This window comes from Rhinatrema bivittatum, chromosome 8 (genome assembly GCF_901001135.1).
Source record: "Rhinatrema bivittatum chromosome 8, aRhiBiv1.1, whole genome shotgun sequence".
Lineage (NCBI taxonomy): Eukaryota > Metazoa > Chordata > Amphibia > Gymnophiona > Rhinatrematidae > Rhinatrema > Rhinatrema bivittatum.
The window spans coordinates 112,211,163-112,226,556 of NC_042622.1; the positions used below are offsets into that span (position 1 = coordinate 112,211,163).

General features: G+C 41.2%; 1 protein-coding gene across 1 annotated transcript in view; it reads right to left on the reverse strand.

The window, feature by feature from the left end:
* Window positions 1–15,394, reverse strand: part of OLFML2A (olfactomedin like 2A) — a 135,391-nt gene that overhangs the window by 71,169 nt on the left and 48,828 nt on the right. Inside the window, exons 2-3 of the mRNA XM_029612907.1 lie at window positions 9,329–9,592; window positions 4,424–4,531 (exon numbers count right to left, since the gene is read on the reverse strand). Of these exons, the coding sequence (XP_029468767.1) occupies window positions 4,424–4,531; window positions 9,329–9,592 (372 nt within the window). The remainder of the gene's footprint in view (window positions 1–4,423; window positions 4,532–9,328; window positions 9,593–15,394) is intronic.

Sequence of the window (15,394 nt, forward strand, 5' to 3'; positions counted from 1 at the left end):
CAAAACAATAAAAGTTACTGCTGGTCTTTAAAAATCTCATCTCTTGACATCTGTTTCCCACTGTTAAAGGTATTTTCACAATTTGTTGTGAAGACACAGATATATGATGATGAACAGCACAGAAGCATCCAGATTTACTTTGCTCTGTAGCAGTAAAAGTGGCAAGACAAAGTAAGAGGAGCCCTGAAAAACTTCAAATGTCTTTTTGCCTTCACAATGACATGGATGAGAGGAAAACAAAGGTTTTATAATCATTCTACTTTTCATTCTGATGATGGATTAGGTTATTTTTTTAGTAATGAATCCCGCACTGCTGCTATAAAAGAATAAGATTTAATGGGACACTACATTATTAACTTATTGGGATTGCTAAGAGAGCAATGGCTACTGTCTGTGGTGTTTACAAACCTCGGCACACACGGAAGGGGTTTTGTGGGGGTACTTTGAAGTGGGTCTGAACAATAATTTATCAGCAAGCTGCTAAGCGTAAACAGTTGCAGGGAAAAGGCTGCTCTGAGCATTTCAGATTCACATATCTTTTCTGCTATTTAAAGTTTAGGAAAGGAGTCAAAGCTTGGCTTTACACCAAAGTGTTTGAAACCTAAATTATCTTTTAAGCTGTATATTTCCTTATTTTGGACCTGTATGATATTTTTATTTGGGGGAGTTTGGTTACCCAGTTGCTTATGTTAGATTTTCTGTATTTGTTTATTTATTTACTTATTTATTTTATATTTAAGTATGTAATATTTATTGGATGTTTGTAATGTATATTATTTTATGTTATTTCATTTGAAGTTCAGAGAAAAGCAGACAAGCAAATGACTGTCATGACTGTTTTGTTTTTATTTGTATCTATGCATGTTACTTAGAACTGTGGATAAATACAGTAAAAAAATAAAATAAATAAAACTGCTACTTATAGCTCAGCATCAGTGACATGAAGAGAGATATGGAAGGGATCAAATCCCTTCGGCCTGCCATAATTCTGCTCTTTGAAAGAGGCAGCTTTGCTCTTTCACACCCAATGCAACTGCACTTCTCTAGCCCTAAAGCTGCATAAACAGAGGAGCCAGCTTAAACTGTCTCCCGTCTGGAATATCCCTCTTTACTTTGGTTATGGTCGGCAGGCAAGGACCACTTGGCCCAATTAAACTGACCAACTGCTCCTCTGCCCTGTGCCTCTGCAGACCCCATTTGATTTCTAGTAATCTAAAACCTTTGTTCCACTTTGGTTTTTATTTTGTTTTCTATTTATTTCAGATTTTTGTTTCATTTCATACGCTAAAATGATGGAACAAAACAAGATTTTGTGTGTGTGTGTGTGGCAGTTTAGCTGGGAAACAGCACAAAAGGAAAAAAAAATCTCATGGTTATTTCCCTGTCATTTCACAGGCCAATACCTCCCTAGTAATCTCCTTCCTTTGCCTTTACAGCTTTCCTATTTATCTGTTTTAAGAAGGTTTAAATTTTATCATTCTCTAAATTACAGTAACCACTCAAGGTGGAAGGAATGCAGAATTTTTTGAAATTTATTTTTTAAAAGATTAGACTTATTTTTTTCAGTACTCACTGTTCTTATTGACAGTAAACTCTGGAAAGGCAGCCAGGAATATAGCAGACAGCCCTGTGTTAGGGTAAAACCCAGGCAGGGACTTGAACCAAAGTCAATCCTGGGGTTCACCACAGGAACCCCAACTTTCAGACCAGCTGCAGACCTGAAACAAGAGGAAGCAGCAGGGAAGACTGCTTGAGATAGCTTTCAAGGCCACACCTCTAGGTAACAAGGATTGATTGGGGCTCAGTTAAAAAGCTTGCAGAGGAAAGGAAGTTAATTCGCTGCAACCCAAAGGCTAAATCACCCTTTCATGATTGGCTTTGCTAGTCATAGAACCTTGAATCTTCAGACTTTTATATTAAAACTTTGTTTTCATTCCGAAATTGCAATCTTGTAGTTCTACTCTTTCAGTTCCTTCTACCAGTGCCAGTGTTTACTAGTTCTGCTACTGCTTGTGGCCTGTTTCCATACTTTGGTTCCTGACCTGCAATTCCAACCTGCTTCTAGTACATGCTCCAGCCTTGTAACCTGCCTGCTGATTCCAGTTTCTTGCCTGTAGCAAACCTCTGGATTCAGTTCTGCTCCAGCTCTTTAAATTACAGGAACCACTGCTGACTTCAAGATCCAAGCCTCTATCTACTTAAGTGAAACTATTGACCCCTGGATGTTCCCCAGCCCATACCTGTCTCAGCCTGCATACCAGCACAAACCTGACACCAGGCCTCAAAGTAAAACCAGGTTAGAGAAAGGAGAAGATCAAAGATGTGAGTGGCTATTATAAAAAAAAAAAAAAAAAAAGACAAATACATTTAATTCTTGTTTAATGATCTCTAATTGATAGGTTTGGCATTCCATGGTCAACCAAACACTGGAGCTACTATTATTCTCCATTTAGAAGAGGGCAACTCATTTGTCTGAAAAGCTTGATGAGGCCTTTTTATTGTTTTTATCTGCCATTGCCTTTCCCTGGGAGGGCTGAGGCAAGGCAGCAACCCCCAAAATCTCTTCTGCTTAAGAGTTTACAGAAGTTGACCGGGATGAAATAGCTACATCCTAAGCAATAACAATGGTAGATTCTCTGAATGAATCATAGTTCTACTCTAGGACCCTGATAAATCCCTTCTCCATGACCATTTAACCTATGACATTATTACCAAAGGGAGTACCAGGTACCATGATATGGATATGGCATTATCCCCCAGAAAGAAATTTGACGATAAACGTGAATGAGCTGATAAAGTAAATTGTATACAGGCAAGAAAATCCCCCCAAAAAGTGTTTTGGAATGGTTCCTTGGTTTAAAAAATTACTGCAAATGATAATCTAGTAACCATCATCAGCATATTTTTCTATTGACTCCTTAGGTGCCTATGGAGAGATTATTAACTTATTTCTGTAGGTCCACCAAGAAAAGAGTCGTCCCTTCAAACAGGACATTTTTTTAAGATAGTTTGGTTGATGGATGAAACCATTAAGATCCCCCATTTTTTTGCTCCAATTTTTTTGGTGAATCTGGTTTCAGATCCACCAAATTTGCAGATCAGTTTGGTTATCACATGCATATTCATTGTGGAAATCCAGGAAGACATATCGTGATGAGCTGATATTTTGGAGGGACCTGGCAGTTTCCTCCTGGTCCTCTAGATTTCCAACTCTATTGGAACCAGCCTCTATTGTGTTAGGGGGCTTCATTTACAAGTGCTCAGGGATTATTTGTTCTCTATTTCATAACATTCCACCTAGCCTGGCCCTTACAATGTAGGTCGCTGACTAGGAGCCCAGCAGCACATGCCTCTCAGTACATAGTACTCGCTACCTGAAATATCGGGCTGGCCCAACAAAGTGAGATTTCTGTGTCTAGCAGTCACACGTATGTCTCAATTCCTAGAGCCAGATTTACTAAGGCTTTTTTCTCACTCTGGAGGCAATTTTCAGTGACCTGCCTAGATGCCAAGTCCACTGGTAGTTTTGAATCTATGACCTTGTAGGCAATTTTCAAAGAAAACTACACACAAAAGTTTTTTGGGGTTTTTTTTTTAATTTGCATAGGCGGATACCCGGTGACAATAGCCATGGATTTGGCATTTCCCTTTTCTGTGGGTGGAGGAAAGGGGCGAAAAAGTATGTGTGCAGTTTTGAAAATGCCATTTCTGGGCATGTAATTTACTCTCAACCATAAATGCCCCTTTATAATGCAGTTAAAAGCCCACGCATTGAGAATCCTGATTATGCCTTTTAAACGTTCTGAGAAGGGCAACTTTCTGGCAGGCCAATTTACTGGGGATAAAGGGGTTTGAAAACTGTCCTTTAAACATTTTGTGAAAACAAAACAAAACAAAAAAAGCCTAATAAATCAGGCAGTAAGAGTTGTAAAAAAAAAAAAAAAAAAAAAAGCACAGGAGAGCTTGGCTGCGATATTATTGTTGCACAAGCTGCCCGTTCAAGCTTTGTTCGGCTCACAATGTTGCAGGCTATGATCCAGGACTTATAAACAGCTAGAGGTTTTCACCGAGGGAGACGTTAAGGAAGGAAGTAGAAGAATTAGTTGTTTTTCCTGGCCAGTGCCCTGTCTATTGTGATTCTCTGGACTCAAGGCAATTGTCCTCAAGTGCAGGACATATGCTGGTCCTTGGTGTCATTGTACTAAAAATGCACTGCAGTTTTTAATTGTGTTTTCCTATTTCCTACTCCAAACCACCATAAGTCTACTGAAAAGATGGAAAAATAAAATTAGAATTAAGCATTTTTATATTAGTCACACTGACTGGAAGCACACTTGGCCCAAGCCTTCCACATCTGCAGTTTCTTGGCCAGTCTTGGCATGAAGGCTTTGTTGATATTATTAAGAAACAAGAAGTCCCTTACCTCCTCCAGAGTGTTCATCTGGGACACCACTTTGTTAATATAGGCGTGGACCTTCATTAAATCCATACTGTACAGAGTTCCTTCCAATAGGTCAACCATTGACTGCAGCTATGGAGCAAAAATATTCCAGAGCTGAATACCATACACTTATATGCTTGTCACCTTTCAGGAGAAGAAAGAGCAGCCACATAATAAAAGACATAAAAAAAAAAAAAGAGGGAACCAGGCCAGGGTGGCCAACTCCAGTCCTCAAGAGCCACAAACAGGCCAGGTTTTCAGGATATCCACATTGAATATGTATGAAACAGATTTGCATGAACTGCCTCCTCTGTATACAAATTTATTTCGTCCATATTCATTGTAGATATCCTGAAAACCTGGCCTGAGGCTCTCGAGGACCGGAGTTGGCCACCCCTGACATAGGCGGTCAATGCAGTGGTACATTGAGGGGGGTATAAATGTGCTGCAGCATAATGTTTCCCAGTACACTCATGAACGTGCCCTGGCAGAAATGAAGCTGGGGTCCTGGTGTGCCTGGGGCTGAGGCACCACTACTGATATTTAAGCTTTTAAATAAAAAGAAATCTGATGGTCAGGGATAGTGTCCTGCTGCTTTAAGGAGCATGGAAATTTGATGCTTATTGCCAAGGATTCCCAGGACAAAGGCCCTTCTGTTCTAAGAAGGTTTCTATCCATGCCCATGCCCTTTGCTGTCCAGGCCAGTGACCTATAACAAACACATCCACGGAACCCTCACACTGTGGTTTGCCGTGGGTCCCAGGCAAAATTCATAGAGATCTGTGGTGAATTTTGTGGAAGATCTACCCGTGGATTTCCCCCATATTTAATTTACTACAGCTTTTGCCAGCAGCAGCCTTGACTGGACAAACTTGTGGAATTTCCTTGTGCTCCATAAATGAATTCCTGTGCCTTTCATAAAGGCGCACTCATTTCCTTATTCATAAGTAATCAAACTGTGATGCCATCGGCAATGCAATTGCTTGTTCTGTTAAGAAAATTTGATAGAGCTTCCCTGCTGCCTCTTGAAGAAGCCACGGCCTTCCTATCTGCTCAGGGGTGGCTAAGTAAATTCAAAAGAAAAAGCTGGACAGACTTATCAGTAGGGGGGTAATTTTGTAACAACCCGCATAAATTTAAAGGCAATTCCTTGCATACTTTACACCAGCTTTCAAAGGGAAAGTACATGACTTTCTCTTTGAAAAATATCCTACCAAAATTAACTGCACACATTTATATCTCCTAATGTGTACTCAGTTTTTTGGGGGAAAAATTACATGCATACTTTTAAAAAATGCAACATGATGTGTAAGACCAAACCTCTCCCAGCCCCACCTCTGAATATGCCATTACTCAATGCAGGTAAACTTACACATATACAGGTCATATGTGCATAAGCTTATCCACATATCCACTGGGAAATTTTGTACAGCTGTTTTCATGGGTTAAAGCACTGTTTTTACCCACAGAAACAGCTTCTAAAATAACCCTCTCTATGCACTCCTGATCTGAAAAGGAATAAAACAGAGAACATCATAATGCCTATGCATGGATCAATGGTGCGGCTGCACCTTTAGTATTGTGTGCTTTTCTGGTTGCTCATCTGCAAAAGGATAAAGCAGAGTTAGAAAAGGCACAAAGGGCAACAAAAAAGGTTAAGGGTTTGGAACAGCTCCCGTATGAAGAAAGGCTAAACAGCTTCAGGCTCTCAGTTTGAAGAAGAGACGATTGAGGGGGAATATGACTGAGTTCTACAAAATCATGAGTAAAGCACAACAGGAAACTAGAAAATGGCTGTTTAGGACTAGAGGACACGCCTTTAAACGAACAGGTACCAGATTTAAAACAAATTAGAGAAAGTATTTTTCACTCAATGCACATTCAAGTTATGGAGTTCATTGCCGGAGGATGTGGTCAAGGCAACTAGTAGAGCTATGTTTTAAAAGGGTTTGGACAAGTTCGTGGACGAAAAGTCCATAAATTGTTATTAGCTGGGTGACTCAGGGAGTGAGCAGCAAGAAATTGAATCTCCTTTTAGGGATTGGCCACTGTTGGAGACCTTTGGTCTGATCCAGTATGATAGTTTTATGTCCTTAAAATATCTCCCAGTACTCACGTTATGCTAAAATCAATGGCAATTGTAGGAGACCATCTTATCTTTCACAAAAGCATAGGATAAGCACAGAGGATCTCTTGTTGCAAAAGACTAAAGGGAAGGCCATAGATCTACTGATGTCTATGCCAGTGGTTCCCAAACCTGTCCTGGAGGACCCCCCCAGCCAGGCGGGTTTTCAGGAGATCCACAATGAATATGCATGAGATAAAATTTGCATGCCTTGGAGGAAGTGCATGCAAATTTATCTCATGCATAGTCATTGTGGATTTCCTGAAAATCTGACTGCTAGAGCTCATCAAAGACAGGTTTGGGAACCTATGGTCTACGCCAGGGGTGGGCAATTCCAGTCCTCAAGGGCTGCAAACCAGTCGGGTTTTCAGGATATCCTTAATGAATATGCATGAGAGAGACTTGCATACACACTGCCTCAGTTGTATGCAAATCTATTTCATGCATATTCAATAGGGGTATCCTGAAAACCCGACTGGTTTGCAGCCCTCGAGGACCGGACTTGCCCACCCCTGGTCTATGCCATTGGACTAGGAAATAAACTGGGCAGGTTAGATGGGCCTTATGGTTCTTATGTGCCATCATCTAAGTTTCTATGAGAGAATATTGTCTTGTAACAAAGGTCTTCACAATGCCTGCCTTTCAGTCAAGATGTATTTTGCCTTTAAAGCAAAAGTCACAGCAAAATCTCTGAATTCTAGACAAACTGGACATCATCTGATGAACCTCTACCCAACACCTTATCCTTTCTTTTTTTGAGAATAAATGCTCAGAATCTTTTACAGAGTTATTCAATTACTTAATTGGTTCAGGTAGAAAGAAGACCAGCAGTCTGTCAAGTTCCACCTACTCCTCATTGCCTCATAGCTCTCCCTACATGATAATCCAGGGGAAATCCAAGAAGCACTGTGCAGCGTGGTAAAAACTCCTTGGCTTCAATTTCCCAGAAACATCAAAAAGAGTTTTATTTTGGTGGTTTGGGGGGGGGGGGGGGGGGGGTTTGGCTTTATTTTATTTTTTACTTAGAGACAAAAAGCCTTAGAACAATCTGTCTCATTTCTGTGCAGACACTTAGCTTGTTGTGTCATTTCCACAGAAATTAGGGTGACATCGGACAGTTTTGCCGCAACATGAAGGAAAAAAATAGCAACACATAGTGCTTGCCATATTTTCCAGTGTGTGGCTTTTGAAATTAACTTATGACATTTGCTACACTTCTGTGCCTTTCAAAGTGTTCTTTGTAGCTATAAAAATAAGGGATTTTGACCCATTTAAAGGGAAAGCAGTCTCCCAGCATTTCCCCTTCCCTCATCCCCATTTAGCACTGCTCTGGAATGTTGTAATGTTTAGGAAGGCCCTCACTTTGAAAATGTAAACTGGCACTGTGTAAAAAGAGCCTTCAGGCTAGCCACAAATTTCAGGATGTTTCCATGTGCCTAGGGCTACTTGGTATTAATGGAGTACAGAAAATATTACATAGAAAGCGCCAGAAAGATTGCAACAGATTTGATTCTAACAAGAAGCCTCCAAAAATGCCATGTTTTAAGCCATCCTTCTGCTGGTATATTAACCTGTCTCATCTGATCCTGCTTTAAAAAAAAAAAAAAAGTATATTGACCTAAAAAGGCATATGTTGTTCACACCAAAGATAAACCGCTAGGCAGAACAACTAAATGAGGGGTTTAATAAATCTCAAATTACATCAAATGAAAAAGACCCAGTCATAGCATCCACCAAGTAAATACAATTTTAATCGGTATAAAAATATACTCTCAATACAAATATACATAAAATACACATTATAAATGTACATATTACACACTTCCCCCAATCGTAAAAATATATAGAAATTTCAGTAATTTCAACACATCAACAAGGTTAACTTAGCAACATTGCTGTTACAACACTAAACCCCATTGTATATTGTACCAATGCTACATGCCTACATCTCAGCACTATTGCTGTTACAACTCTAAATCCCAATGTATATAAAAAATACAGTCACAAGATAATTGCACCTATCCACTACTTTTATAATCCCACTACTTATACAAGTAGTGGATATGTGCATTTATCTTACAACTGGGTCTTTTATATATACAATGAGATTTAGAGTTATAACAGCAACGTTGCTGAGTTAACATCATTGATGTGTTGAGGTTACTGAGTTTTCTATATATTTCTTTGATGGAAGTGTGTAATATGTACATTTATAATGTATATTTTATGTATATGTGTATTGTGAGTGCATTTTTGTACTGATTAAAACTGTATTTACTTGGTGGATGAAATGATTGGGTCTTTTTCATTTGATATATGTTCACCCCAGCAATTCATTAAAATTGGGTGCAGAGATGCCATACAAATTCCATGTGCTAACTTTATCAAATTGAAATTTATAGGTGATCTACAGCTTGATAGCTATAGAAGATGGAGAAATGTGGCTAGTTCTAGCTATTTGTGTTCTATCAACAAATGAAGAAGGGATACTCAGAAATTTGTCTTTATACATCTCTCTCTCCATAGTATTCCCTTGACTTTATGCAACAGGCATCACGGGGGCTATAGGACTGCAGTTTTGTCCCATTGTCTCTCTCAAGATGACATCGTTTTTCTCCTACATCGTCAATTCTTAGTTTTCCCCACACAAAGCAAAGTTTTGCCAGTGCCGGGATGTAGGCTTGGGCTGGATTCCAGGAATGTCCAGGTTTTTGCCTGCTTCGCCTCGTCTCCGCAGTATTTAAACACAGGTCGGGTCTTACCTTAAAGAGTTCAGGTGCCTGCTTCTTGAGCTTCTCCATCTTCCATTCGTTTTCACAAGGGTTGAGGGAAGAGGGCGGGGCTGTGCAGGAGCACTTGCAGTCTGCCCCCGAGCTGACCGTCTCCACGGTGTAAAAATCCTCCACGCGCATGCTGCCATCCTTAATGCGGCTGCAGGCGTCCTTGCTCAAAGGCCGCAGGATGCATTTGCAGCGGCAGTCAGAACCTTCCGAAGTCATGCGAACCTGGTCGACATCCCCTAATGCCTGTTAAGAAACCCCCCCCAAAGCAAAACAAAATTGAAATCCCAATGAGCATAGGCTTAAATCTCACCAGTCAAGACACAGAAACATAGAAGCTGTTGGGTGGATAAGGAGCACGGAGACCACTCGGTCTGTCCATTTATATCTGCCTAATGTGCTGTCACAGGTCCTACTTGGGGTTTTTTTTCTCCTCTTTCCATTCCACTTGTGTCTGTCCCAAGCATGCTTGAATTCTGCCACTGTTTTGACTCCCACTACCTCCTCCCTATGACCTCACATTCAAAAGCCATCACCATCCTTCCAGCAAAAAGCTCCTACAGAGGTGGCTTTCCCTGCTCTTGCAGGTAAATGTTTGCTTATTTCCAGTGCAAGGAAGTGAGTCCCTTCTGAACAGTACTGTTTGGACACTGTGGGCAAAAGAAAAGAATTTGCTGTCAAAGCTACACGCAAGCCCAAAAGCATCTCACCAGTTTTCACTTTTAAGCAGTTTGTACCTTGACATGCTTTTTACTCCCTCTTCTTTTTATTAAAAGGAACAATGTTAAATTAAGGGCAATGAGAACGGAGATTGGAGAATGCATTCTTATTCCTTAATCTCCTGGGTCTAGCATCGGTGTCTACCTGTTGGCAATGAAATGGGAACAGCTTCATTATTGTCTTGTCTTATTACTACTGGATTCTAGATGTAATACAAAAACAAGTTCGCTGGCCGGCCCAAAAGCTTCAGCAGCAGCAGTGCTGTGCACTGTCACACAAGAGACCTGGATAGATTTTCCAAGTTCTGCTTCCACTCCTTAGGCGGGCCAGTGGGACTGCAGATGGCTGGTGACAGCATTTGTAGCCCACAGGGAGGATGTGGTGAGGTTGCATTACATTGTTCAACAGCAACACCTGTTGGCCACCCTCAAGTTGCACCCACACTGGGGTCTGTTGGGAGCCATGATTTGTGGACCCTGGCCCCAGGATTGCACTACATGGGAGGTCATTTGAGAATGAGGAGAAGACACAGTCCTAATGGTACTGTAGCCCTAGTGGTTGATTCAGCTAGAAGTGTAAAGGAGTGTAAGGATACTGTTTGGCCTAATGTCAAAAATTGGACTTGTTATAATTACAGTTTCTGGGCTATGTGGGTGGGAAGAATTCACTATACACATGAATTTGTGGCTATATCACTGACTTTTGCTTCTAAGGGACTAGATTTAATTGGAAGATGTCACAGTCTTGGTGGTCTCAGGCTAGTACATCTCACACTCTTAAAACAGATGTGGCTTCTATTCACTGCAGCAAGTAGGAAAGCAGAAAGTTTCAAAGGAGAAAACAATGTCCTACCAAGTCTGTTATACCAAACAAACCCAGACCCACCAAAGGTAAAAAAATATAAACTTCTTAAAAACTAAATTTTATGCCTCTTTTCTATGCCCTAATTACAAGATGCTGATTCTACACTTCATTCCTGCAGCCAAGATGGCTACTTCCTGGAAGAAAATTCCCCAAGTTAGTCTTACGAAATGTCAGATTCAAAAGCCACTACCATTGAGATGTTTTAAGTTTTCAAAACTATGCGAATAGATACAACGTCCCTGAAGACTTATTCCCCAGTCTTTGCACCAATTTTCAGATGGAAACTGTGCACTTACCATCCCTTTGAAAATTGCTCAGGGAAAGATGTACTTGCAGAGATTTACGCCTGCTTTATCCATGGATACTTTTTCCATGAAAAACACCACACATTGTTGCTTCCTAGGTCTAATCCTGTTTCTTTTTCTCCAAGTATAAAAGTACATATATTGTTTATCTCCATGTGCATGGGTGAGCAATTTTCATACAGTTTCATTACCTGAGTAAAATAGCTTTTGAAAATTGCCCTCTAGAGGGCATATAAATTTAACAAAAAATGTTAGGAGCCCCTACTGGAAACATTATAAAACTATAAATGATATTCAAGGCCCACTTCCCTAAGGATTTTCTCCCATCCTGTCTTCAAGCTGTGGTTTCTACTTCCTGTTTGCTTTACTTCCTATTTTCCCCTCTTCTGAAGACTACATCTCAGTCGCTAAGCCATTACTGTTATTTTTGCAACAGTTTGGAATGTTATATTTCTTTTGTAGATTTCTGATGTTTGCAAAATAAACAGTAAAAAAAAAAAAACCACACTGAACTAAACTGGATTTTGAGAATCTTAGAACATGTGGGGTGACAAGCAGCAGTACCCCTCAGATCCTCCTTGTTTATCTGTCACAGGCAAATGCACCAGCTGAATTCTGCTTGCAAAAATCGATTAGTAGGTTTATCCATGACAGATCAAAGAGAATAACTGAAGGAGCTATAAGATGCCAGGACCTGAGAAAAATTGCCTTTAAATCGATGTTTTAGCTTTGTTGGGTCTGGGGGAAGCAGTGCATTTTCTTTGATGCGTCACTGCTTTTAACCAATGCTCCCTTACAGGCAAGTTGAATCACTAGAGAGATACTTACTTTAATTGTAACTAATGTGACCCCCATATTGGCCTCAAATTCAAGGCAAACCCTAGCTGTGAATCAGGGCTGGTGGAAACACTAGACGGCTTAGGCACCACAGGTTTACGGGCGGCTGCCTAGTGCTTCCACCAACCCTGCTTAAATATGAAGGCTATGCCAGTCCTTGCGGCAATGCTTTTTATGTGTTTTATGTAAACCGATACAATGTGTTTTATGTAAACCGATATGATGTGCAAACGGTTGTCGGTATATAAAAATGCTAAATAAATAAATAAATCTTTAGACTCTGAGCGCTGAAGCTGGAGGTGAGACAGACTGATATGGTTAGTTACTCACTGAAGTAGATAGCTGTATTGGTGAAGATCCTGGCAGGCAGAAGTAGATCAGTAAGGCACCAGAGTAGGGTACCCAGGTTAGCGATGAATTACCCCGAAGGGCAGAGAGAAGGCTTCCTGCAGCAGCAAGGAAGCGGCAGAGCAGCTTAGACCGGAGGCATTCCAATCCAATCCAATCCTTGCTAACTTAATTTGTTAGCAAACGAAGGGCAGGCTAGATACCCGGATGTCATGATGTCACTCAGAGGGGACGCCCCCGAGGTTCCCACCATGACGTGGATAAAGCCGTGGGTGGCGTGTGCGCACCCTAGGAGGCCCTCAGGAAATCCATGGCGAACACCATCGCCGTTGCCATTCCGGGGACGCCGGAGAGAGCGGCATGAAGACGCGGCGGCAGCCATCTTCCCAAGGCTTGAGGAGAGAGAAGGAAGAAACGTGAGACACAGAGGTCGAAGCTGTGGCAGTCTGTCATATAACTGATGAGAGGGGAAACTATATTAGATCTAATTCTCAGTGGAATGCAGGACCTGGTGCAAGAGATAAAGGTGGTGGATCCACTCAGCAACAGTGATCATAATGTAATAAAATTTGCCATAATCCCTGGAGAGTGAATACTAAGGAAAACTACTGCAGTAGCATTTAACTATAAAAAGGGAGACTATGACAGAATAAGGAAATTTGTTAGAAAAACTGAAAAGAGCAATCCACAAGGTTAAAAACTTGCAGGAGGCATGAACACTGTTTAAAAATTACCATCCTTGAGACCCAGACAAAATGCATTCCATGCATTAAAAAAGGTAGAAGGAAAACCAAAAACTGCTGGTGTGGTTTAATAGTGAGGTGAAAGAGGCAATTAAAGCCAAAAGGGCATCATTGAAAAAAATGGAAAGCAGACCCAAATGAGGAAAGTAGAGAAGAGCATAATCACTGGCAAGTTAGATTTAAAAATATAGTTAAGCAGGCGAAGAGAGAATTTGAAAAGAAGAATGCCAAAGTGGTAAAAACAAGTAATAAAAACTTTTTCAATTATGTTCGAAGCAAAAAGCCCATGAGGGAGTCAGTTAGGCCAATAGATGACCAAGGGATAAAAGGTATGGTCAGGGGGAAAAAGGAAATAGTAGAAAATTAAATGAATTATTTGTATCAGTCTTTACTGAGGAAACTATTGGGGTCATACCCACACCAGCAATATTTTTTGATGATGATGACTCTGAATGACTAGATAGGTCCTCCAGTTTCAAGGTGATTCTAATAATTCAGATTGACAGATTAAAGCATTACAAATCACTGGAACCGAATGACCAATGGTACTGTACACCATCCTTGTGCATGTTATGTCCAATTTTCATCTTCTTGTTCTTTCTCTCTATAGCACCAACAAACTCAGGGTGATTCTGAACAAACTCCTTATTCTGCTTGTCTTTCATGATGACCTTATAAGCATGTTGCACCACATAACTGATGATGTTAACAGAAACATAGGGATAGTTCAACACAAAGAGGTCCCTCACTTTTCAATATACAACAACCTCTCATAAGAACATAAGAAAATGCCATACTGGATCAGACCAAGGGTCCATCAAGCCCAGCATCCTGTTTCCAACAGAGGCCAAACCAGGCCACAAGAACCTGGCAATTACCCAGAAAACCTCTCAGCTTGGGATGTTCTCTTTAAGGTTTTCCCATGCTCTACTGTACATGGGATGACCCATGATTAAATCCTGCACTTCTCAAGGTATGGTATGGCATGATCTAATACTTTGGGCCTTGCTAGTTCCCTGGGTCAACTGCTGGTTGTAGTCTCTCTTGAAGAAGACAATGGGTCTTCTGATTGGTCACTGTTTATTGGGAACCAATGACTTTGGCCTCTACCGATGGGAAGCACAAACGTGTGGTCCAGGCAGATTTTACAAAAGCATCACATTGGGGCCCTGCATCACAACATTACTACAGAGAGCCATGACAACGAATCACCTCCTGGCATTTGCAGCACTAACAGCAATGTTCCACTCTCGTGAATCATAGTTGCGGCTCCCTACTGTTCACACCCCCTCAACATTCAGGAGTCCATGGAACTTTTAACCTAGGCCTGGTCTCGCTGAGCCTTTGTTAACATCTTTGTGAACTGAACGGACTCAACCTATCGAAGCAGGACTGAAACGTGGGTCAGCTTCGCTCTGTGCAGAGTTTGTTAACAGCCATAGCTAAACGAGGCACCTCATCTTCTTCCATGAGGGTTTCTCTATCCCACTCTTGCCAAAAGTCTCTTCCACAATCATGACTGGTTCATATATAGGCCCTGACATAGGACTCTCAGGTATATCGAAATGCTTGTAGGCACTAGTGGTAGGGCTCACTCTAGGCTCAAATCAGATTCTAGCAATTCATCCTTTCATGTCAAAAAGCTACTGCCATCCCTGCTCCTCTCAGGTTTGCTACCTCTTAGTGGGCCCAGCCCATCCCCTCGGGTCAAGACTCTTACCAATGCAGTTTCCATATTGACTCTTCCCGATACTCTGGCACTGGCATCAGCTTCCAGGAACATTGCCGAACATCAGCAACAACACTATAGGGCAATGAGCTGAGGTCTTTGAAAAGTATAGCACTCCATGTATTCAGAAGCCATCAATGTGCACCCCAAGAGCAAAAGCTGAAGCCATTCTCTATGACAAGACTTCCTTGGGTGCTGCTCTGGGTTGAACTAAATCCCAAAATTTCATCAAGCTGGCACTATTCAGGTTGCTCATTGACTCTCCTGCCAGCAGACCTTGCCCTTCTTCTAAGTGTGATGGCTTGGGCTGAAGAAAGCTCCAACATGGTCAACCAGCGCTGCAAAGTCAAGTTCTGCTCTATCAGTTTGGTACTTCTGTCCGCTCTCTCTCTCTCTCTCTCTCTCTCTCCTCAATCCTTTTCCGAAAAATCATGCATAATATCTCCTTCTCATGTTGGGGCAGTGCCTCCACTAGCCTGCAAATTTCAACTAACTGAGTGGC